Source organism: Aricia agestis, chromosome 16 (genome assembly GCF_905147365.1).
Source record: "Aricia agestis chromosome 16, ilAriAges1.1, whole genome shotgun sequence".
Classification (NCBI taxonomy): Eukaryota; Metazoa; Arthropoda; class Insecta; order Lepidoptera; family Lycaenidae; genus Aricia; species Aricia agestis.
Window position 1 is genome coordinate 14,513,411 of NC_056421.1, and position 26,778 is coordinate 14,540,188.

A 26,778-nucleotide genomic window follows, 5' to 3' on the forward strand; every position below is an offset into this window, starting at 1 on the left:
TTTCGTCAAAAGGGATACAAAGTTTTTGGCTCACGTGATAATTTTAATGAAAATTCACAACAAGAATTGGCTGTATATAATTATAAATTATTTTATTATTTGGGAAGAAATTATGTAATCTGCTGTAATGTAACTTGTACTCGTAAGATATAACTAAAAACATCTGTGTATATAGAGTAATAAAGATTCAAGAATGAAGTGATTCATTAACGCACTGATTACGTGTTTATGTATTCGTTCATTATTATTATTACTAATAATGTAGGTAGGCCAAACAGCCTATAGTGTAAAGTTTCTAACAGAAATACTTACATTTATGCCATGCAACCATAGTGTAACCAAACCACAAAATGCCACAAATACTAACCCGGGGTCATTACTCTCACCGACCACAATGCAGCATTACACCTCAATCAAGAAGCATGATGCGTCTGTTTCATCACTTCACCGTGAGCACATGACGAGTGTTAGGTAAGTGAGTGACGTAACGACCGGTTCCCGCCTGACCCCGAGAAAGTTGTTCAATGTTAAATTGTTAATGTCCATTTCTAACGATTACGGCCTCTAATTAATGCCTATATGGTTTTGTTAAATGTAATCGAAAAGTGATTAAGATGAGATAATTAGTTAATGCGTTTAAGGCCTGTGTATTGGTGTATTTAGGTTCATTTTCTAGATGAAGCCTCGATCCCCAAGAAGCGGTGGCTAGTTAATGAGTCTTTAAAGCCCTAATATAGTGATGGAACATGCCTACGGGCTATAAGTGACTATTTATAGCTGTAACGTTCAGACATACTTAGACAGTTTAAGGGATAAATGTACTTACATTTTAAGTAATGACGCCATTTTCTTCTCCATCGCGAACAGCGAGTCTGAAGACTGCGACGTCAGCACCTTGCAGAACGTCAACTTGGCACACTGCGAGTCTCGCCAGTCAGTCTGCTTCACTAGGTCTAGTGCTGCTGACGTCAGACTCGTGGAGACGGAGTTACTCTCCAGGTCTTGTAGATCGTCGTCCTCCGCTAGTGATCTCTTCACGCTGCGCCGTTGTCTGAGTCCTTGCTTGAAAGGACCGAAGACTGCGGCTTCCCGCTTATTCCTGCTGCTGTCTCCTTCTGGTGACATGACAACGTACACGTTTTCGCTGGGCATTTTGTAGTTGTCGTCGTAGTACTGCTGTCGGCTCAGGATTTTTCTGTCGATATCGTAGGGCATATTCTCGAATGATCGTTTGTGCTCCTTTTCTAAGCTGTCTTTGATTACGTCCTCGCTGAGTCCCGCGCTTCGCATCAGGTTGACGTCCAATAGCCTTCCCATAGCCACAGCTCCAAGGCCCAGAGCCGCACCGCCGGCCATCAGCCCCAAAGCTGGAAGCATCGCAGGAGCTCCCGACGCTGCCGCTACTCCGATTTTGTCCTGAGCGTATCGTTGACTCTCAATTGAGTTAGATCCGTAAAATCCTAGGTTGTGGGAAATTTTCTGCGTTGCCTCCATAAGAGGTTGCGTCACCTTTGCGATCGGATCCATGATAGGTCTAGTGAACTGTTGTACAGTTTGACTCGCTACATGCATGGTGTCTTTCATGGTGTCGGTCAGTTTCTGCCACAGGGATGGCTCGGGTACCCTTTTTATGTAGCCGTAGCTGTAGGGGTACTTACGGCTGTTATCGTAGTACGAGAACTTATTGTACTCATCCTCGTAGTATCTGTTAGCCGAGGGCGCGTTGTATTGGCTGCGCTGCTGGTTGTAGCCGTTCACCGGCTCCATGGGGTACGGGTGGGCGCTCTTGGGTACGTTGGAGTAGTACTTAACTTTATGTTCTCTGTTTTCGTAATTGTCAACATTGTCCCGAGTTGCCTTCGCAGGTTGGACACCGAGATCCGGATGAGCGTACTGCAGGACAGGACTTCGAACGCTCTCATCGAAACCGGGCTTGGCATTTCTAGGCGTGTACATCAAAGAGTTTGGAAAGTTGGTTTCTCCCGGGTGCTGCAACATTCTCCGTTGGATATGACTCTCCGAGAATTCCATATCGCCAGCAGAGTTTGCTCTCGAGCTGCGTCCACTAAAATAGTCTCGTTTGAGTTCCTGGTCGTTGATTTGTTTGATATATTCAATAAGTTTGGAGTTAGCCACTTTAGAGTTGTCGGCTTTAGTGAACGGTCCGTAGCCGCTCTTAAGATAGAAGTTCTCCTTCTTCGGTTTAGGAATATAAACTTGGCTGGGCACAAACTCGTCGTTTTCAAACTTAATGTTATCGAATTTTGTGAACGGTCCATCTTTGTGCTCAAAGTTGTCCTCCTTAGTGAACGGTCCCATGTTTTGCTCGGGTTCGGCGGCCGCCAAATCCGGGTAAACATCGGCTTCCGGGATAGCTTTCGGTGGTGTGTATCCTTCGGGATAGGGAACCAGCTCCCCGTTCACTACTCTCGCGTTCCTCCAAGTCTTTTTATCGGTCTCGTCGTCGGGAACTCGCACGCCCTGGATCTCGGGTATGCCATCGTCTCCCAGAGTCAAAATAGACCGGCCTCGCTTGTTGTTAAACTTCTCGATGGCCTTCTGTATGTTCATCGACTCGGAGCTAACGACGACCGGGTCAGGTATTTTGAACGGCTTGGCCTCGTCGTCGCTCACCTTGGTGCTCACCACCTCGATGTACACGGGGTTTCGGTCGTTCTTGATCACGGGGTTGTGCGGGTCGAATCGGTAGTTCTTTATTGGGCCGCTGTAGTCCGTCAGGCTACTAGAGGTAATATAAACCTTTTTGTTCTCGGTTTTCTTCTCGTTGTTGTAGGTGGGATAGTAGTTGGAGGTCTCGGGGTCCGTCTCGGGCCTGCCCCCGTCCTCCTGGATGTGGGACTCGGGGTAGACGGACACGGGCGACCAGTTGCCGTACTCGGCCTTCACGTCGGCGAAGTCGTCGTGCTTGTTCCTGTTGATGTAGTAGTCGAAGCCGGCGAGGTCGCTGCTGAGGGGACCGAGAGGCAGCTTCCTCTGGTCCCTGGTGTCGGTATAATTTTTGCTGTCCTCGGTGACGTTCAGCTTGGCCGTAGTCAGCGTGCTCTTTATCGGCACTGTGGTGGGGGAGGGGCTCGTGCTCTGCGGGGTGGTGCTCTTCTTGTCCTTCTTCTTGACGATGAGCTGCGTCATGTGGCCGGACTTGGTCCTGACGTTGAGCGTGGTCGTGTCGTGGGGGTTTAAACTCCTGGAGACTTTGAGCTCCGTCCTCGTGGTTTTGGCGGGCAGTATCGTCGTGCGAATAGTCTTGATCGTGGTATTGCTCTCGCTCGAGTCGGCTCGACTCAGCGCAACACAGAACAGCCAAAGGATGGCACATGTCCGTATATTTGTTACGGGAGCCATCTGGAAAGAGATAAGAAGTACGTTAGACTGGCAATTAAGAGTGAGCGCCCGAAAAATTAATATTCAATTCAACAAAAATTAATAAACTGAATATTTAACGGTATTACATCGGAACATGATGTTGTGCTATAAAATATGAATTTATTTCGAATGAAACGCAAATTTCTGTGTGAAAAGTTTTAATTGTAAGTAGACAAGTTGCGTAAGCGAGCCAGAGAAAGTACGGAGTATCCACTATCAAGCCGCGGTGTATGAAGATCGTTTTCTACGTACGAGTACATGTCATCAATATCTATTAGAAATGTTCATTACGTGTGCCGATACTAATTGATTTTATTACGGAAATAATTACATTAATATAAAGGAAGTCGGTGGTAATTGAATAGGAAACATTGAGCGCTCGATAAGGTGCGTTGTTGTGATAGGTCTATTATTGGATGAATGGAAGCGGTTATTGTGCATGTCGTTAGCGGTTTTGTGAATAGATTTTACATAATTTGATTCAGTTCCCATTTATTTTTATTTACTTTTTATTGCACATACACATTTTAACACGAAATATACACATTCGCATATAATAGGGCATAATTTACAAAGTGTACAAAGGTGTAAAAGTGAATAACGACATCGCTTTTCACTTTTACACCTTTGTATTAATGTTTTAAAACTAAAATTCTAACTAGAGCGAACAGTGATCTAAATCTCGTATCGTGAGTCGTGTGTCTACAATCCTAAGCCGGGAACGATCTGAAGCGTATGGTAAAATTAGGCTCCTTTCATTTATTTTATTTTTATGAAATAAGGGGGCAAACGAGCAAACGGGTCACGGTCGGACACTCGCAGCATTAGAAGAGCTGCAGGTGCGTTGCCGGCCTTTTAAGAGGGAATAGGGTAATAGGGGAGGGTAGGGATCGAAAGGGAAGGGAACGGAATAGGGGAGGGTAGGGAAGGTAATAGGATAGGGGATTTGGCCTCCGGTAAACTCACTCACTCGGCGAAATACAGTGCAAGCGCTGTTTCACGCCGGTTTACTGTGAGAACATGGTATTTCTCCGGTCGAGCCGGCCCATTCGTGCCGAAGCATGGCTCTCCCACGTATGAATTATTTTCAAACGAAAAGTAAGGTCTCTTCAAAATGGATCATGCTGGCCTACTAAAAGCCATCGCCATTGTGTAGACGGGGTAATGGTGTATGATGGTGGACGATTTACAGGCGTGGCGCGGCCTGCAGTGGGCTATGAGCCATCGTAAGCCATCGTGTACTGGCTACTTAAAATTTGATTTGTTTGCCAATGAAACAAACTACCAATTAGGCTATTTATGAACCAGGATGCTAAACCGAATAATCGGTTCAATAATAAAGATATCGTTTGCTCCAATAATTTGATATAAGTTATAACTCGACAAATAGGAAACAATAAAACGTGCGTTCGACAGCCGACACGCATGTATATTTTAATGTAAATTATATAAATAATTACATGAATTGGATACAATATAATTGTAATTTTTGTTATATATTACATTGTGTTACATAATTCGGATGCGGATGCGCGCCATGGTCAAAATGTTTTAAATTATTACAATGTTGGCCTTACTGTTGAGGAAAGTATGAGTGACCGTGAATAATTTTGGGCCTTTAGATTTTATCTAGTCCCGTTTATATATGCAAGAATTTAATAAAATTATCTTCTGATTATTTTTAGCTTTGATAATAGCAGAAAATTGCACTGGTAGCAGTATCGCAGACATAATAGATTTTCAATTGTTATGCGGCAGCCGGCTGCCGCTTGGGGACTGATGGGTTAAGAGAAATATGAAAATGCTCATCATTTTCATATTTCTCTATATTATGAATAGGACTGGAGAAATTCTTGATAACATTAAAGATGGTTTCTGATAGGTCTGTGCTAATAATCCTTGGCAATTGTAGAGTCCATAGACTTATTTATATACTGTCGTTTATGGTAGAGTCAAATAGCTGTCATATAGGTATAGCCACGAACTTAAAAACTCGCATTTTAACAAGAAGTACTTTTCACAAGTCATTCTTTCAAGAAAGTAAATAGTATGCGTCGGAATGCTCTGTGGATTCTGCTCAGAATCATCGTGAATAACAAGCGAGTTGCATGTGCGTCGTGCGAGCTTACCTATATAATCGAAAGTTACACAAACCGTCAAAATTCCCGTCACGCTTTTAAACCTCACTTTCACGTTATACAAAACTGTGTGTTATGTGTGCTAGAGTAAGCATGTAGAGTAATAAACATACACATAGTGTATTAGGCTTTTTTTTTATTTAATTTCTCATCCCCCCTAATGGTGTCAGGGCTTGTTGTTAACATTTAGGTTGTGTATGCAACATAACAATAAATTTACATTAAATATTAAATATATTACATTCAAAAATCAAATATTAAACTTATAAAATTATTCCAATTAAACTAATAGGATAGGTTTTTTTTTAGAATATATATTATGCTGAATTTCAAAGGAAAACTTTCACTGCTAAGAAGCCTTCATAGGTTTTTCAGTTATCGATCGACTAAAAAAAATGTATTCGGCGAAGTATAAAGGAACTTTCCGTTTAAATTATTTTGAATGTAACTGAGATGATGTTGTTAGTAGTGTAAAACACGTTATAAATGCAGTACATTCAATGACCATACAAAAATGATCATAAACTAGTGGTACTACGGAATCCGTGTGCGTGACGCGTGGCCCGACACGCGCTTGGTCTGTTTTTAGGGTGGTTGTGCACTTAATTTTGTTATAATTTAATATATTATATTTCCTTAATTTCCTTAATAATTAAATAATAAGTTCTTAAATTACACTCTGGATTTGTGTTGTGTTTGATTTCCACTGTTGGGATGTAGCTCAGTTTGGGAGTTTCTGTTCATCAACCGTTGGATGAACCTTTAACAATTATGTTAACAACAGTGGTGAATTGCCATATTAATGGCAATTCACCACTGTCGGAAGAAGGCCAGGAATACATATCTTTGACACTTGACAGATGACAAGTGTTTGCTGGCGCTTTTTGCCGCGGACCGGGCTTGATGGCATTCGATAAAATTTTGTTCTGATAATTTTTCCTTGAAAAGGCTTAATCCAGCTGGAATTTCAAGTTTCTTTCCCTTTTGGTTTTTCAATATAATCGCTGTGAACTTTTTGTGTGGTCGGCCGACCAAAGTGCATCAAAATTCAAGAGTACTTCAGCTACGCTCCGGAGCGGACCACGTGCTCTACAGAAGACAATCATCTTGCTCCTACAAGATCCAACGGGCTTGCTACTACTGCAATTGCCTGATGAGCACCCCTGCTGACTATGGAACAGGTTAGTCGGGCATGATACGGATTCCGGAGTGTTTTTTTTTTGAGAACTTTGTATTATCCCGCAGGCAATTTAGCTATTTACACGCTATTGCCTTTCCATAGGGTTCCGTAGTTTTGTTTAAAAAGTGGACAAAGTATGGCTTACTTTGTGTTCTGTGTTCTGGTTCTTATACCTATTTTATTTTATTTCTGTATTGAATCTTAAAATAATGCGATTACATCTAGCATAAAGCACGTAGAAGACTACTTCTTTTAAACGATTTTCAAAAAGGAGGAAGTTCTATGTTTGGCTGTGGATATTTTTTGTCGCAGCCAAGTCGCAGCATAATTTAAGTTTGCTAAATTTACAGCATAGTAGAGCTTAATGCTACCAATTTAATTTTGTACGCAATAAAACAATAACACATTATTTGGTAGAGTTACAATTTTTGTTTACATTTAGAAAACGATATGAAACAGAGTATGATTTAAAATGACATCTGAACATACAATAGGTGTTATTGTGACACATGTCATAATGCGCGTCATTATCTGTAGCAGCGACGAAGCAGCGAGCACAATCATCGAGCACCTCCCATCAGGTGCTTTCCCCGCCGCGGTCAATGCATGTGTAAACGCCCGAAACGTGTAACTTGTTACTTATTACACTTAGAATATAATTAGTATATTTTGTTACTTTTTAGTCTCTACTATGTATGTTTGAATGTCGTGTTGGAAAGAATGCAGTAGGTAGAGTCAAGTGCAGGCAGAGTCTAAAATATGTGGGGAAAGAGGGTTGTCCGTTTGTCATGAGTCATGACTATTTTCCGTGTTTTCAAAGCATGGAGCGTTTTTATTAGTGGTTGACCGAGGCTAATATGCCATCGCAATAATATTTTACACCATTTCAAACTACTTACTTCATGACTTAAAAGAATGGTATATATTATAGATAACTTTTGTCTGCAACTACGTACCTCCACGCAGAAGTTAATCGCATTTCACCTAATTTCAATCCCAATTTGTTCAGACTTTTAAAAAAGAGATAAGAGACAGACAGACTCGCATTTTTAATATTAATATAGATAACTAGCTGTCCCGGTAAACTTCGTGTCACTTTAAAACCTTCCCTGGACTTCTACGAATATTTTAAGACTAAAATCAGCCCAATCCGTTCAGCCGTTTTCAAGTTTTAGCGCGACTAACACATTTGAAAATCCATTTTTATATATAAGATACCCGATAAGTTTATCAACAAACTTGACCTAATTTCATAATATTATGACGATGCGCGCCGCTTCCGCGCTCTCGCTACAATATTCGCTTTTCTCTGATTTCCTCGCGTTGGAAAACCGTTCATTACCGCTTTTCACGTTTAGAAAATACACACATATTGTGTTGCGCGTACGCACAATTATATCATTGCTTTCTATTGGGACTCTTTGTTCTTCATGGTGTATAGTTTTGTAGAGGTTTTGGTAATAAGATTGTCAGTTGAAAGTTTCATGTAAAGTTTACGAATAGATACTCTTATATATAGTTAAATGGAATTGTTTTGTGTTCATAAAGTAACAAAATCCTTGTTCGAGTATAAAAAATTAAACGTTGTTTACACAATTTTGTACAATATTTTTTTTTTTATGTAAAAATGTATCAAAGTGGAGTAAGAGATTTGGGAACACCTCGGAAAATTTCTTTCTCGGAATATTGGATCCGGCAATCAAATAGTTTGTGAAAAATTCTCTATACAAGTATCAAGATCACTCAAATCTCATTGCACATGCAGCGGGTGATTGACAGCGCGGGGTCAACGCCCGTGGCCGCACCATGAAAGTGAAATCGCCCCGCCCCCCCCGCCCCCCGCCCCCCGCGCACGTGATCACCGGAACTGCACCGCGCGTGACCACGTGATCACACGTGCAGTGCGATTAATGTGCGCGTATTGATATCAATTATCAAGAGGACAGTGTGCAGTTTTGAACTAATTATCATGAGGCTCACCACGGCTGAGCGTATAGGCTCAACGAGCGCAGTCCTGCATAGTGGTTATTTATTTGAGACAGCAATATAACAGGCGTTTCACAGCAAATTGTCCACAGCACAATATCTGTTGTTTGTCAGAAATTTTGTATACGAAAATTATCAGCCTCAAACGCCTGCTTGCTGTCGCAAGATGCGTGATCACGGTTTTGTATCAACATGCTAGTTTTAATATCGAAATAGTGGTAATCAAAATAATAACATAGGAATTATCTGGTTTACAAATTTTGATGTACTATCAGAGAAGTTGATTCCTAGGCAGATGGCGGACCCAAGTAATTAGGTCGCGTAGAGTCAAACCCGTCAAAACATTGAATTGACATAAGCCGACCACATGACGTAGGTCTGTCAACTGCATAGGAATCAATTTCCTCTATGGTACATCTGAGTAAAGTTCACCCTCACTTATCTCATATTTTAATACTATCTAATATTTTTACAACCATTTCATACTATCGTGCGTTCCAAGTTATTAATTACAATGAAAATTTAACCATTTAATGGCTACAGCTATTAATGTAGCTGTCACACGTGTAGTGATCATTTGGGCGATCACGCGATACAATTAGCTGCGCCCGCGCAGACTATAATTCATACTAACGTGTATTAATGCACTGTTAGAAAAAAATATTCGTTGACGAGCTTTTGCCCACGGCTTCGCTCGCGTTAAGCAGTATTGTTACATACAAACTTTCATCCCCTATTTTAACCCCTTGGAAGTAGAATTAATTAAAATCCTTTCTTAGCGGATGCCAACGTCATATCATCTACCTGCATGCCAAATTTCAGCCCGATCGGTCCAGTGGTTTGGGCTGTGCGTAGATATCACCATGTCAGTCAGTCACCTATGCACAAGCCCAGCTGAAATACAGCGAAATACATTGACTATAAATAACCATTCCAAATAACGTAAGCTCGCTATCTGCTTTACCAATCGATTTCTTTGATGCAGTTTACAAGACGTTGCCTGCGATTTCATATGCACAGGGAATCCCAGAGGATTATGTTACCGTGATAGAAATTAGTATAATTTTTACATGCTCTATGTTTTAGTTTATATTTATACCCCTATCAGTAATAATTATAATCATACGGGTTCCACGCAGGACTCTATCATTAGACAAACATGACTCTTGAAACGTTCGTAGTCGATCGTCTATAATAGCCCATGAGCCAACATAGGACGCATAATAAAGTTATGCGGGCAACCAAATACCAAGCATTCACCGTCAATCATAACGAGCTCATAATGAATACCGGCTCGCATGGCCGCGCAAGCGGTGCATCCCGCTTTTCAAATGTCACCATGTTGCCACACGCGATGGCCCAATTCCTGAATGCCGGCAGATAACGCGGTTTTCGCAATACGCTTGTTATTCTGCGCGAGAGCTGCGCAATCGGTGATGAATTGGTATTCCAGAATCGTCCTTTGTTTAAGACCTTGCAGGTATAGAAGGTACAGTATTGTAAAATCTTATTGGTTGTTACGAAATTGAAAAGACCAAAATATTAATTGGCCAGCGTTTAACTTCTCTGTATAATTAAATGAACTCTACATAACTCGTATATAAGTACTGTATATATGCGTTTTACGGTGGTAGAGGTTCCATTTTTTTCTGGCTTCTCTTAGAGCCTTTAGTGTCTTTAACGATATAACATTATTTTCGTTTGTTATTATCTAAAACTCAACACATATAATTTTTATGTCAACCTTTTGTTTAAGTATTTTCCCTTATAACATTATTACTAGCTATTTGACCGAGGTTTGCTCGGTATTCGATAAAACACAAATAAAATGACATTTTCTAAAAATGATTTCTAGCTATATCGATTTATCGCCCCCGAAACCACCTATATACTAAATTTTATGAAAATCGTTGGAGCCGATTCCGAGAATCCAATTATATATACATATATACAAGAATTGCTCGTTTAAAGATATAAGATAAGATAGAGATGTTTTATAAGATGCCCAATCATGTTTTTCTTCTACCATCAAAGGAATCGCGACTGTTTGTTGCTCTAGGCTTTTCAACCTTTAAATACAATGTGCCATCGAGGAAGTTTATTCCTATGTAATTGACAGACCAACGTTATTTGGTCGAATATGTCAATTCAATGTTAATTGTGATCTGTCAGCTGGGTTTGACTTAACGCAACCAAACTACTTAGGTCCCCGATTTGCATTGGAATCAACTTCTCTGATAGTACATTGTACAGAGAAGTCAAGCGCCATAAATACATTCCTCAAGATAACGACTTGCGGTATACAATTAAATGCTCTCTGTAGTGTATAATATTATAGCAACTTCTGTTTGTCTGTATAATGTATGAGGTACTAGGGTTGGCAGAAATGCGATTAAAGTTGTTATCGTGTCAGTAATTTAAGCTAAACTAGCGGCCGTATTGAGGTTATTCTACGAGTTCTACCGCCTAATTGCTTTTATATTGCTCCTAATGTACCCGAAAAACTTACTTTCAACTTCTAATTTCGGGTACAAAAATAGACGTTGACAAAATTTAAAAATTTCAACACAGTTTGGCAATAATCACTGTGATACGAAAATTTCTAATAAGTAATATTAGATAGAGGCGAGATCGGCGTCACCTCTAAACTCTGATCACTGGGCAGTAGTAGAGATGAATAAAAATTGGCCAAGTGCAAGTTGGACTCGCGTACGAAGGGTTCCGTACCACAATAGACCAAAAGTAGGCTAAAAATTGTGTTTTTTGTATGGGGAGCTCCCCCTTAAATATTTAATTTATTTTGTTTTTAATATTTGATATTATAGCGACAACAGATATACACAATCTGTGAAAATTTCAGAAGTCTAGCTATAGCAGTTCTTGAGTTACAGCCTGGAGACGGCCAGACAGACGGACAGACGGACAGACATGGAAGTCTTAGTATCGAAAATCGAAGTACTACGTACCCAAAGGGTAAAAACGGGACTTGTTTTTACCCTTTGAGTACGAAACCCTAAAAATGACAATAATAATAACTAAGACAGTCGACAACCCTGCGCAACCATGGCATCATTACCGCGACCACCCAGGTCCCAGTATCGGCGGTCGGCGGTCGGCGGTCGGCGGTGAAATAAGACCAATCGCAAATGTCACACGTAATGACGAGTTTTCACGTTTAAGGGTTGCGAAATAAAAAACCACCTTTAAGCTTAAAGCAAAGATTTAATAGCCACTTCAAAGAGCAACTCTTGAAAACAATCAAAATTTTTAAAAACGGCTTCAAGTTCTATATAATATTAGTAAGTACCTAGCTGGTAAGGAAGGGAAGGATCCATCTAGCATCTTTGCTTATTTAGAAACTGAGTTTTTGTTTATGGCAAAATTTAACGAAAGTGTTATCTATAGACCTACATTTTTTTTTTTTTTTTTTTATGAAATAAGGGGGCAAACGAGCAAACGGGTCACCTGATGGAAAGCAACTTCCGTCGCCCATGGACACTCGCAGCATCAGAAGAGCTGCAGGTGCGTTGCCGGCCTTTTAAGAGAGAATAGGGTAATAGGGTAGGGATGGGAAGGAAAAAGGGGAGGGTAGGGGATTGGGCCTCCGGTAAACTCACTCACTCGGCGAAACACAGCGCAAGCGCTGTTTCACGCCGGTTTTCTGTGAGAACGTGGTATTTCTCCGGTCGAGCCGGCCCATTCGTGCCGAAGCATGGCTCTCCCACGTATAAACATTGTAACTTTTTTTTTCCTGAATGAATTATCCTGTTATAGTTTATCAATGACCATATTCGATTTAACGACGACGACGATTTTGGCGATGGCCTAGAATTTTGTCACGGTTAACCATATCAGGCTGGTGCCCATATAAGTTTATTTATGGGTGTCGAAGTTTTGACAAGATGATGATGATCAAGATTAGATAACCTTTGATTCACACCTGTAGTGACATGATTCACCATAAGACCCGGTTATGAGGCCAAGGTTACAGGAAATGATGTAGAAATTAGTTACCATACTGGACTACTTGATTTGAATAAAAATAAGGCTTTAAAAATAATGATGTTATAACAGCTGTATTTACTTTGTACTCCTAGAAATAGTTCTTAGTATTATAGTCTGTAAAAAATAAAGGTGGCTGCAAACTGACTACAATTTAAATTCATTTTAATTCAAAATCTAATTAATTTTGATCTGAAAGTAACCAAAGATTAGAACTCAAGAAATAAAAATTGCCATATTAGAATTTTACGCCGTGAATGAGGGCGAAATAGTTACAATTAAATTAAGAAGTATAGAGACGATATCGAAATCCGAAAGGATTATAATTTTTCAGTTCATTGACCTGCTACACCACGTTACATGCGCTACCATATTATAGTTAACAGGCTCCCAAAAAATTATCCGCAGCCGCACATACAACCTTCTTCTTTTTAGGAAGTCGGTTAAAAAAGTAAACAAGTGGCGATCGGCGACTTGTCGCGGTCGTCGGGAGCCCGTTTACGTTACGAGGCCAAGGTTCAGCGGTATGCGGAAATGACGCAACCGCAACCGAAACCGAAAGGCGATCGCATGCGCGGTGAAAGTGTTGCGTCACTGAGGGGGGAGCGGATAATCGATAACTAATCGATTTGCGAGTCACTCGGATCGTTATCGTTAGGTGCAGACCATGTCAACGACCGATTTTCGGTCTAGCGTGGACGTAGAACTTTATTAATAGTCTTGAATATCATTTATTGTCTTTATGAAGATATGTTTTGTGGTTACATCGAGATCGTAATTGAGTCGATCGACTTCAGAACGGGGTGGTTCTTTTTTCGCCTCTATTTCTTTCGTCTCATTTTTCTTTAAGTTCAACGACAACTCTGCCGTTTGTGTTGTTTTGGGCTAAAATAGGAACCTAGACCAAGGGTATCTGAAATCACGCTACCGGATTTTCCACAAATAAATATTTAAAGTGGAAAATCCGGTTAGAATATGAGTGCAAAATTGCAAACAATAGCATTTTGCAACAGTCAAAGATTCTTCAGCCTCTATAGTATATACATATTGCCGATATCTGTATGCCGGTAGGGCACAGGTTGCGACACAATAGTGGGAACCACCCGCAACCAGCGTGGTTGTGAAACCGTATTGTTGTGGTATCAGCAACCTGTATAGATTTCGCGATGTTTTCGCACGTAAGTAAAATACTTTTACGATTTTATCGCGTTCTGTTGTTGCTTTCTTGAGGTTTCTTATTTTAAACTTTTTCGATTTTAAATGCAATGAAATGTAGTTTTATTTCCGAATCGGTTTTAAGAATTCTTTCTGGACTGTCTACGCTGTCTACCATCTAAAGCAAGTTGAGCCCTTGATAGAAGCTAGTGAATTTTTCGTTAGACATTATATTTTGTTTATTGTTTTGTCATTTGAGTAACCGTTTTTTCATAATAGTACGTATTTTCAGTAGACTCTATGTACCACCGAAGAAATTGATTCCTAGGAAGTTGACAGATCAACGTCATTTGATCAGATCGTGTTAGTTCAATGTTAATTGTGATCTGTCAGCTGGAATTGACGTAACGCGACCAAACTATGTAGGTCCCCCATCTGCCTAGAAATCAACTTCTCTGATAGTACATATAGGTTTCACCGATATATCTACTACAAATATTATATATTTCCACCAACGGTACCACTCAGGCTTTCCTATCAAAGCATGCCTTATTATATTATCTAATAAACACATTTACTCATAATGATGGTCGTCTGTTGAGCATGCTGCAGCATGTCCTGTTGTAGCATGCTGCAGCATGTCCTGTTGTAGCATGCTGCAGCATGTTCTGTTGTAGCATGATGCAGCATGTCCTGTTGTAGCATGCTACATTCTGTAGACAGTTTCGCAATAATGGCCAAACATGAGTCGGAGGCTTTATATACGAACAAATTACATTTTTTGTCATTTTCCATCTCTTTTATAAATAGACTAGTATATATATATAATACATAACACCCTTTTAATAAGTCGGTGAAGTAATCACGCAGCTCGCAGGCGGAACTCGGTACGGCCGGCTACGCGTGTTACAGTTACTCATTACTTTCGATTTACTTAGAAAGTTTAATGCGTAGTAATCACATTATTATCTGTATGTTTGTTTGTTTGTCCCAAATTTATTGTTCCTTATAGTTATCCTAGTTCCTTATAAACTTCTTACTTGAGAGAGGAACGAAACGTAGTACAAACTACTGCTTGTTTTTGTCTGGCATATTGGAAAAGCTACATAAGTGACAAAAATCAAAATTGAAATATTTAATTATAAATATGTTAGTAAAATTAACACTTTTAGAAATAACAAAGACAATACATTCTTGGTATAACTATAACGTAATATACACAGTGTTAACTTTCTATTGGTAAGGTATTATTAACGTTAAAGTTCTTAATTATATGAATTCAATCTATTTCAGAGATTGTGCAATACCCATTAAAGTCAGTCACAGTCGGAGCTGGTTCCAAACTAACAATAATACAGTACGAGTTGCATTGAATGTTTCAATCGATTTGAATGATTGATGACCGGCGAATGATGAACGAGCTGATAATCAAATGAGTGAATGATTTCATTAAAATTCTATCGCAATTAATTAGTTGAATGCGTTATCCGTCAATATGTTACGTCGTACACCTATTAAGTTTGATTGAGTTTTGTTCTTGATATTTAAGATATTGAGATACAAGATAAAACAGACATCTATCATCTATGAGACCTTCGGATGAAATAATATAATACATATATCATGTAAGAATAGTCTGTATAGTAGATGTATGCAATATGCATACCTACTAGTTTGTGAGTTAAGACAATTATAGACGTAACTAGATGAAATTGATAACTAACATCCATACTTCCATACTAATATTATAATTGCGAAAGTGTGTCTGTCTGTCTGTTACCACTTCACGCCCAAACCGATGAACCAATTTCGCTGAAATTTGGTATGGATATACTTTGAGCCCCAGCTTGCTTAGCACGGGGATTGAAATTTGTTTCCGATCTTCGTAGACAAAATATAACTATAGTTTTTTTGATAAAATATCCTACGTTTAAGTAAATAAGGTCGTAGATTCATTGTCAATGTTATTTTATTTTGAAGTGCATTTTGTGAACTGTTTTTATTAGCCATTGTTTAGCGTGGGAAAATTGATAATTCCACCCTCAAAGAATCTACATCGCCAAAGTGCTAGACAAATTGTGTAACATTTTATAAAATGTTTATAAATCCGAGCTCGCAAAACAATAGGTCGTAAAAGTTGCTCGAAAAACTTACATAAAAAATGATTATTGTTGCCGATGAATCTACGACCTTATTTACTATAAATCAGGAACTATTTTCCAAGAAACTATAGTTATTTCTTGTTTTTATCTATTTCTTCTAGATCGACAATCCCCGTGCTAGGACAGCAGGAAAGGATATAGGATACGTCTTTTTATCCCGGGAAGATGTACGGTTCTTGGCGCAACGGGGTTGCGGGCGTCATCTATTGTACATAATTGCAATTACTCGTTTTTTCCTTATAATATGAACAAACCTTGTAACATAATATTAAATCACATTAAATCCACATTTTTTTTAAATTTTTAGTTACCCACTTCATCCACTTAGATACGTCTTCATTATTCAGCCCGTTAAAAGTAGCTTAAAAGGAGTTGACTTATTTCAGCGTTTTTAAACTAATTTTGTATATCATTTTTATACTACTAGACGTTCCGCGCGGCTTCGTTCGCGTGAATTAGATATTTCACACTATTCACAGACAAATTAGACCACGAAAAATAGCCTATAATCCTTCACGTGGTCTACTTAATATCTGTGCCAAATAACAGAAAAAAATCTCCAGTAGTTCGTGAGATAAGCCCTTTCAAATAATTTCCTTCGTTTTTTCCAAATTTTCCTGTATTTCTTCGCTCCTGTTAGTCTTACCGTGATAAAATATAGCCTATAGCCTTTGTCGATAAATGAGCTATCTGACACTAAAATAATTTTTCAAATCGGACCAGTACTTCCTGAGATTAGCGCGTTCAAACAAACAAACAAACATACTAGAAAAACTTGTCATTGGCATATCCCTTTGAAATGTACCATCTTTTTAATATCTTTATCATGCTGTCAGTTTTCGTACTAATAAACAAATAAAATTATTCGTTGAAAAAAAGCATAATAGAATAGATTTTACAAACCGTATTATGTATAATTTGCCAAACATCGTGTTTCTTTCTATAGAAATATCTGTCCATTGCAATATAATGGCGCTAACACAAAGAATGAGCAAATTTCGTTTTCGAAGTGAAAATGGAAATTGCTAAGAAAGCTGACTTTTCCGCCTGAGACGATGAACAAATAGCAATTGTCGCGGCCGCCGAGTGGGAAGAAAGTAAACATAATTAATTCACGATATCTGGAGCAGATCACTGATTATGCGGTGCTAGAGAGAAAAATTATCTGTTGCCGTTTGTGATCATCACATTTAAAAAAAAGTGTTTTATTTTGTAGTTACCTACTTAATGCCTTTGTTGTTTTTGTTTTTTGTCTTTTTATTTTATGTATGTTGTTATTGTAACTGTGGTTGTGCACATTAAAGTATTCATTCATTCATTCATTCATTCACTAATAGAAGCCGTAAGTTTAAATAATTTGAATTTAGAATCATCAGGGCGAGCGAAGCGAGTATATCCCACAACCTGTACATTTTGTGGTACACTTTACGGAAAAACTATCACGCCTATTGATTTCAAGTGTTTTAACATAGTAATTTTTATTTATCATATGTAGATGTGTTATCATCAGTCAGTCAAGACTCAAGGTGTGACGAAGCGAGCCCTCACAAAGCTCGATTTTTAGCTAGTAAGTAAAATATGCACTAAAACTTAGGTAATAAGGAAAGACATAGAAGAGTTTAACGTTGTTAGTGGCGGCTGAAAAGGAAGATCTTCCGACCGAGCGAGATAGCATGCTCGGTCAGGCCGAAGCCCACTGACGTCATTTCAGACGTTGTATATATCTTGCCGTTCTTCGAAACTTCGATAGCGCGATGCAGGAATGTTAGGCGAATTGTGGGTTCCGCCACAAGAGAAAAGAAAATGGTGTGTTGTTTTCAAAATGGTCGACGAGTGTTGTTATGGAAGAAGTTTTATGCTAAGTACTCACATACGGTTTTGCTCGACAGTTTTACTCCGAATCGAAGGAAATGACATATTTTCACATATTTAATTCCATCGAGTCGGCTCGAAGCGAGCCTTCGAGCTGTCTGCTTTGCGGTCCACACGGCGGTTATTGCTCGATTTGGAGTAAAACTATCGAGCAAAACCGTATGCGAGTACTTAGTATTACAGTGCGTTGTCAAACGTTGTAGCGCGTTGAAGTCTTTTGTATGTAACTCTTGCGTATTGTCCAATATAAGTAAAACATTGATTTTAAATTAATAAAGTAATTTTTATTAGTAACTTTACTTTCTATTATTTCCATAACATTAAATTATTATTACTCTAATAAGTTTCAGTAATTATAAGATTTGTAGAACTAAAACTTAATTTGTTATTTTTAAATCAAAAATCCACACTAATATTATAAATGCGAAAGTCTGTCTGTCTGTTTTTTTGGCGCGGAGATACTTTGGGTCCCGAGAAAGGACATATGCTTAATGAGATGTGCTAACGCTCTGTATTCCGTTCGTATCATATTCCGTTTTAAGTAGAAGATAATCATAATAATACTATATTACCGGGATGAAAAGTATATATCATTTCTATAAACTTACATAATATAAATATACTAAAAGCCTTTTAATGTAGCTTCACGATAGTCTAACGATAAAGATCTAACATAACATCTGGAGGTCAATATTCATGTATTGTTTCGGAAGTTATCAGATGACCCGCGTGATCTCGACCTCCGCAACCGACAACCGGTAACCTGCAGTCGGCAACCCACAACCTGCAGTCGGCAACCACAGCTGACAATGAGGTCAAATCGTGTCGGTCACTTAAATGCCTCGTAATGTAACAAAACGAATTCACGCCTAACCACAGAATAAAAAAAATATTACTCGGAGTTAAAGGACTACTTTTATATTATTACGTACGTGGGAGAGCCATGCTTCGGCACGAATGGGCCGGCTCGACCGGAGAAATACCACGTTCTCACAGAAAATCGGCGTGAAACGCTGTGTTTCGCCGAGTGAGTGAGTTTACCGGAGGCCCAATCCCCGACCCTATTCCCTTTCCATCCCTGCATTATCCTATTACCCTGTTCCCTCTTAAAAGGCCGGCAAAGCACCTGCAGCTCTTCTGATGCTGCGAGTGTCCATGGGCGACGGAAGTTGCTTTCCATCAGGTGACCCGTTTGCTCGTTTGCCCCCCTTATTTCATAAAAAAAAATTCAATCTGATAATATTAATGCTAAAGGGTGTCTGTCTGCCTGTTATATCTTTAGAATTAAGCCGAAGACTCAGTCAGATGGACTCAGTCAGTCAATGGCATTTTGAGTCTCGGGAAAGGAAATAAGATAGTTTCTTTCTCGGCAAAGTAAATGTTTCACATGCGATAAACTAATTTTCCGCCAATGAAACAGACATGCATAATATTTTACTTTACTATTTTACTAATCAGCCATCTCTGGTTATTTCTTATGAATTTCTCTTTATCTAATGCTGAAAGTTGCATTTTAATCCGTTAAGCACTTTTAAAAGCCTATAAAGATCTATTCAATATTTCATAAATATCACAATAGATACTAGAGGTGCCAACACTGACACCGAAAAATCACAATTCCCGTGGGATAGCCTCGTGCATGTAATTGAAACTATCACCAAACGAAATCGAACAAGAACTCCGACAATACAAGTTAGGCTCTATCGCACGCTCTATATTAGTTTTTGCGCCGCCGTGAGAGCGTTACATCACCCGGACCTACTTGACACACTACACTTGTCAATAGGTGTTATGCAGCTCGTTTGAGTATTTCAAGTTGGGTATACAAGGAGTTTTCGTGAAAGATTTCCAAGAAAGAGTTATTTATTCAGTTGCTATTTCGTTACGTATAAACTTTGCAGATACTTAACTTTCAGTAAACGTATCACTTAAGATCTTATCTTTGCCGTGTATATGCTTTTAATGCAGCTTGCATTTAGGGCATACACGCGGGAAACCGATATTATGAAATATTTTATCTTAACTTAAAATGTCGCTCGCTATATATTTTGGCACGCACGGAAAATACAGCATTATATTTTTTTTACTAGATGACGCCGGCAACTATATACTTATTATTATGTTATCTAAAACTGGAACATCTACTTCTGAACATCATCATTCTTTTGTAGGGCTTCTTAATCTGGCACAAAGGCCTGGTGTCCAGAAATACCCAGTTTAGGCACCAGTCTCCCACATGAAATCTACCGATAATGTGCGATTGTCAAGCTATGTTTGTCTATAATTATACTACTTACGGCCGTTCCCAATATTTGATCTATCTCTGGTTTTGCCCTACTAGAGATAGGAATAGCTCACAATTGACTTACGGCCGTTCCCAATATTTGATCTATCTCTGGTTTTGCCCTACTAGAGATAGGAATAGCTCACAATTGACATAAAATATATGTCTCTAATGTCAATTGTGAGCTATTCCTATCTCTAGTAGGGCAAAACCAGAGATAGATCAAATATTGGGAACGGCCGTTAAAATATATGTCTCTAATGTCAATTGTGAGCTATTCCTATCTCTAGTAGGGCAAAACCAGAGATAGATCAAATATTGGGAACGGCCGTTAGTGTGTATGATTATGTACTTTCTGTCTTATAATATTATGTGGTGAGAAATAAATAATATATTATTATTATTATAACTCCGTTGCGCCAAAATTCGTTTATATGTTAAACCGTACATTTTTCCGGGATAATAAGTGCCTTACGTCCTTTCCCGGGACTCCAGTATCTCCGTACCTTTCAGTAAAATCGGTTCAGTGGTTTAGGCGTGAAGAGGTAACAGACAGACAGACTCATTTTCGCATCTATAATATCAGTATAGAAGTATGAATAACGCGCTTCAATATAAACATTTATCAAGGTAGCTTATGATAAAAATTACGGTATCCTTGACCTATGATGTGGATCATTTATTGCTGATACAAGCAAGTGGACTCAAGAAAATTTATTCATTTTAGCTGATAGCCATTCCACCAGACTAATTTGTACCATTATGTCACCAGATACAAACATATTTATAAATACACGACCTTAATACATCAAATGATGTAACTGTCCCCTGTCCCCTGTCGGTATGTAAATGCGTCAGGTCTCAGGTGGAGTGACCTCCTTACGCAGAGATGAATGGTTACGTAAGATAACTATCGTCATTTGGCTTCGTAGATGTATTATATTGTAAAGTATTTACTCATATTATAAATGAAAGAACTGATTAATCGGTTGTCATTAATTTATTTTTTATTTTTGGGGGTATTTCAAGGCAAACGAGCAAACGGGTCACCTGATGGAAAGCAACTTCCGTCGCCCATGGATTAGCATTAGAAGAGCTGCAGGTGCATTGCCGGCGTTTTAAGAGAGAATAGGGTAATAGGGGAGGGTATGGAAGGGAATAGGGTAGGGGATTGGGCCTCCGGTAAACTCACTCACTCGGCGAAACACAGCGCAAGCGCTGTTTTACGCCGGTTTTCTGTGGGAACGTGGTATTTCTCCGGTCGAACCGGCCCATTCGTGCCGAAGCATGGTTCTCCCACTTCAAATGCTGGGTCACGTCAAATAGGTTGTTAATGATTGTCAAAAAGTAGCAAAATATGTTGGCAACTATGACTATAAGAACTGACTTCTCCAAATTTTATTCCATAGGAATAAAATAGGGAATTAAAATTTCTCTTGAGTCCTAATTTACGTAAGCAAAACCACGTGATAAAGCTTAACTTAATATTTTTGTAAGATAAGCTTCATTGTTTAGAAGTATGTCAATGACCTAATAATTATGATGATATTATAAAGTAAAAAAAATACTTTACGTTGAATCCACTAATATTGAACAGGAATACTTTTTATTGCGACAAAATGTAAGGTGCTGGTGGGATAATATAAGGGAGATGGGATAAACTTTTTTACGAAGTCCAAGTCGAAAATCTAGTTTTACAGTATGATAGATTAATCATTTCGGTTTTTGATACGTTTTAATAACAACGAAGTGAAAAGTTCGCAACAATAAATATTTATGACAAGTTTTATATTAAAATATAAAAACCGAAAGTTAAATAATTGTATGCATTTATAATGACGGCATTTGCATTTCGCACTTTCATTTCATTTTTCACGAATACCCGCGAATTACAACCGACTTACTCATTCATTTACGTTCACTTTTTTACCGACTTCGATATGATCAATTTTATTAAGTACCAGTAACAGCATAAATAATGTTTAAACTGGCGTGTTAAATAATTTCTTTTACCTGAAATTCAGGTCGTTACACCACCTTTTAGTTATTTTTTATGTTTTATGGACATATTTTAAAATAGCCATAGTCATCTAAAAGTACATTCTATGTAAGTGAATGACATGATGGAAGACGAACCTATAGTCTTAAAATAATTAACGATGGTTTAAGTTTAACACTTAAGCGGCACTTTATCGGCTCATAAATGGTGTTGATGAGGTGATTGAAACTTAACAGTGTGTTTATGGTAATTTTCCATCAGTCCAGCAGGCGGCAGTTACACAACTCACCGTCACAGTGTCCCGTAGAAAGTGAAACTAGCCGCGCATGCTCCGCCCAGACTCACTTTCAAACACTCTCACTGCCTTAATCCCGGGCCGAATACTTTAAACGTAAAAAAAATCAACGTCAAATTTTCAAAATTCGAATCACTCGGTTCCGCGGTGACAGGTAGTTTTTTTTTATTTCAGCGTCTACGTGCGTCGGCGTGTCGGGTGCGACTGCCGCTGCGCGCGCGCCGCGCCGCCGTAGAAGGGAGAAATTTAGTTTCGTAATAATTATGTGAAAATATTTTAGACAAAATTAACATTATATAAATGTGGTTATGGTTATTACGATTCATGACGCCGAGATTTCGTTACATCGTTTACAATTTTATGGTAAAAACCGACATTCTATGTTCGTTCGCGGAAGACAATTATTGTGCTCCAAATACGACTTTATGTGTATTAATTTACATAATATAAATAAAACTTATTATCGTAGGCTTTATTTTTATCAATCAATTAACAATTTATATTTAAGCGTTACCATTTTAAATTAATTGGACATTTATTTGTGGTAAAGCTTGCTCTACATTCCAAAAAAGGCAGTCATTATTTTATGTTAGAACATTTGGTGGTTTAGCCGAAATGTGGTTTTTAGGTAGACTAGTTATTATTAAGTAATGTTTCTAGGCAGACTTGTTATTAAATAATGTTAGCCGATTGAATTTTCCTAATTCTAATCTGTAAATCAGATAAAGCCAGTAGAGCAATTAAGAAAATAATATAGACGGGAAAAAGATACTCGTGCTCTATGGTAACTAGGATTAAGAACAGTTGGTAGTGTTATCAGCCAATCCTATCAAAAAGTCTGTGAATAATGCGTACATGGCTTCTTCTATTGAGAATAAGTCTAAATTAGTTTACGTGGTATTTTGATGGTAATGCAGTTTATATTGTATAAAGCTCGGTGTTTGTTAACAGCTGATTAATGCCTCGCAGTAATTTTTTGAAGTTAGTACTAATCATTTCCTGCAAACAACCGCATAGTCAGGCATTACTACTTACATTAATTACTACTTCGCTGTTGAAATTATGAAATTGACATGTCTATTACTGAATAGAGATGTAAAATGTAAAATGTGGTATAACAGTGGTACTAGTGGTCCAAACGACTCTATCACATTTCGACGTTACAACATTAGCGAGAAGGTTCAAAAGACACTAAGTTTGTCTGAACCCGGATTCAGCAATTTCATCAGCAGCTGAGTCCAATGTCGGCTTTCGTCAAGTGACACGGCGGTGTATGACTGTCCAAGCGGAAACAGCTCAATCATCGTAATCTGTGAGACTGGCTGGCTCACCGGATGGAAAAGCGTCCCGGAACTGCCCGCTGTGTGTGTGTGTGAGTGTGTATGTGTGTGCACTGTGCGTGTGTGTTTGTGTGTGTGTTCTCGCGATAAAATAATATCAGACAGGCAGGCGGCTGTTCTTAAATACATCAGTAATTAATCTTCAATTAATAAAACATTAATTTAATTAATACGCTTCGTCAATTAATGTGTAATCACATTGACAGCTTATTCGTCTGGTAACACAAATCACTCGAACGTTTTTCTTTCTTTTTTTCCCCCTAAAACTCCCTTTAATGTAAATATTTGCAGCGGTTAACAAAATTGAATTAATTACTTACTAAATAAAATACAGTCACAGTGACAGGCAAAAGTAACATAATTATTATACAGGTCATTCTCCCCCTAAAGAATATATTTGCATTTTGGTGTGCCATTTTTGTTCTAAATAATTAATTTATTTGGCGCACTTAGAGCCTATAATTGTATGTCAGGATATTATTATATTGCTAAATACTCACCATTTAGAATATAAAATTATGTGCTAAATGTTACATAATAGATATAATTGTAAGCCAATACACCTATACTAAATAGTTTTTTCCATTCGTTAGCTCTCGCTGAGTTTTCTCCTAACAATTAATATAATGTTGAACGGTTGGGCAACGATAATCGCCGTAATAAAATATAATTGCGCCGGAAATAGTGGAGGCTCTCACGGCCTGCAGCTAATTTCGGCTAGAGAGGAGCTTTTTGGCCTAGTATAACTAAAACAACTAAAACAACGGATCGCATTTCGGGAGTGCCCAGGTGAAAACGAAACGGAAAGGCCAGAAATGTTTGTCGTGCTGTAGAAAGAACGGGCAATATAACTTCTTGTCGTACACCGCGGCGCGGGGCGCGGCGGTTTAACCTCCTCTGTCTTATTCGATCAGCTCGTATCCTGACTCCTGACTCCTAACGCGTGTATACATTTTTTTACTCACCCCAAAAAATGTGCAACTTCGCTAATAGAAGCTTTTACTTTAAAAAAAATTGACTATACTTCATTTTAAGGAATGTGGGTGACATTTCTCAAAATTCTTCTAAGCTTGCATGCGCGTTACAAAATTTGTAACCCGCATACAAAATTTATAAAAAGTTTTCAAAGTTTTAAACTACGACATCCTAACTTTATGTGTCTAAACACACCATGCCGAAGTTACGCGGCCGAAGTTCAGCTGTAATGCGCTACGCATACAATATTACGCGACGTAATTTCGGCATGGTGTGTCATCGATATTTAAAATACATTGCAGGCGTAATTATGCCGAACTTCGGCCGCGTATTTTTATCCTAGTGTGTTTAGACACTTACTGTTGACTTTATGTTTTTGCAGTACCTATTCTGCACTAATAATAATTATTATAAGTATCATCACGTAGTCAGTAATCAACAATGTATGGATGGCAAACATGGGTGTAGCAAGGATTCTATACAGGGGGGGCTAGGTTACGTAGTTTATATTCTCTTTGGGAGGGGGACAGATTAAGAAAATTCTAGACTTCGAATTCGTGATTTTTAACATAATATGAGTAGGTATCTCACAATAGTATTCAAGGTGAGGTAAAAATTAAAAACAAAATATGAGCGAGCGAACTCTCCTCTCTACGTTTAGGTATGAAACTCGTTAGCATTAGCGACTGATCGCTCTTGTAGCTGCCCCCCCCCACCCCCCACCCCATGCCTATAATGGCAAATCCTGAAAGAAGAATTTCTAACTGAGTTCACTTTGCTAAGTTCAATCAGTCCAAAGCCCACTGTCGTCATGTTAGAGCCCCTAGCCAACATAAATAATAAATAAATACTTAAATAAAATTTATTTCCATAAGCAACACTTAACAGCAACCAACATGTTTTATTTATAGCTTCTTTATAGAATTGCCAAGCAAAATGTATTTCATATTATTGAACTCGAACGTGAGTTTTATACATTTTTGATCGGCGATTCTATAAATTAGCGATAAAGGCTAGGGGCTCAGATGTATATGTAATACGTCCACTCCAAACTCCGATTATGCGATTCACCGTTTGGTCCGATGCAGCTACATCCTTATCAGCAGCCATGGTGTCTGCACTTGTCGTCAGCTTTCTCCGGCCCATTGCGCAACATTTGAGGCCACGGTTCGCCTGACGCGCCGCGCCGGTCAAACAATTATGTAATGAGTGGACAATCACAACTATTTCCCCTGGCCCCGGCCGTGGGAACACGTCATGTGATGAGTTGGGGCTGGACGCTGGACAGTTTTACTTACGACGGCTGACCGCTCTTACAGGCAAGAGCTGTAATAGAAAGAATAAGGAAATATTAAAAGTTTAAAGTGTTCGTGCAGCGTGATACCCTCGAATATAATTTGTTTTGAATGCTGAATAAAAATAATGAAAATTTTTAGTTTACTGTTTGCAAGTTATTCGTGCCTCCACTTAGGTTTTACAAAAACTTATTGTAACGAAAGTATTTGCAATAATAATCGTCAGAACGATTAAGCCTTGTTAAATGAGGCTTAAATCGTATTATCAGCCCCTATCGTTGATCTCGACCTTGTGTTCGTTAGGCAACAGCTAATTAATCTAAATTGTTAATTATTTAGACCAAACTGGGTTAGGTTAGGTTAGTTGTTGAACATGCATTAAAAATTATGCCAATTTTGTTCGTCGTGTATTATACACGACAAACAAAATGAAAGAGAAAGGATTTTTTTATCAGAGGATTACCAATGACCCAGATTGGTGCATTTTGGATTCAGTATGAGATTTAGACCTCAACGTTTGATTTAGAGCACAATATTTGTGTCGAACATCAAACAGATGGTATTATGCTTTATGGTGTTACATAACAAACATTATAAAATAATTTTATTAAACACTAAAATATTTAATCAGTCATAAAACATTGTAACAATACAAATTAACTAAACACGTCAAAATTCCGCTAACGGATCCAGAACCCCTCCCTTTCCCCC

At 38.5% G+C, this 26,778-nt stretch overlaps 1 protein-coding gene across 1 annotated transcript; it reads right to left on the reverse strand.

The window, feature by feature from the left end:
- Positions 1-822: 822 nt before the first annotated feature.
- LOC121734814 lies at positions 823-22,537 on the reverse strand. The gene is made up of 2 exons (XM_042125430.1): positions 22,452-22,537; positions 823-3,363 (listed from the first exon to the last, which is right to left on the reverse strand). Exon 2 carries the CDS (start codon positions 3,361-3,363, stop codon positions 823-825), a length of 2,541 nt encoding a protein of 846 aa, XP_041981364.1. The 5' UTR covers positions 22,452-22,537.
- Between the last annotated feature and the right edge of the window lie 4,241 nt (positions 22,538-26,778).

What these genes read in the sequence shown, in the direction of transcription:
- LOC121734814 (XM_042125430.1), bottom strand. Translation starts at nt 3,363, where the DNA reads ATGGCTCCCGTAACAAATATACGGACATGTGCCATCCTTTGGCTGTTC.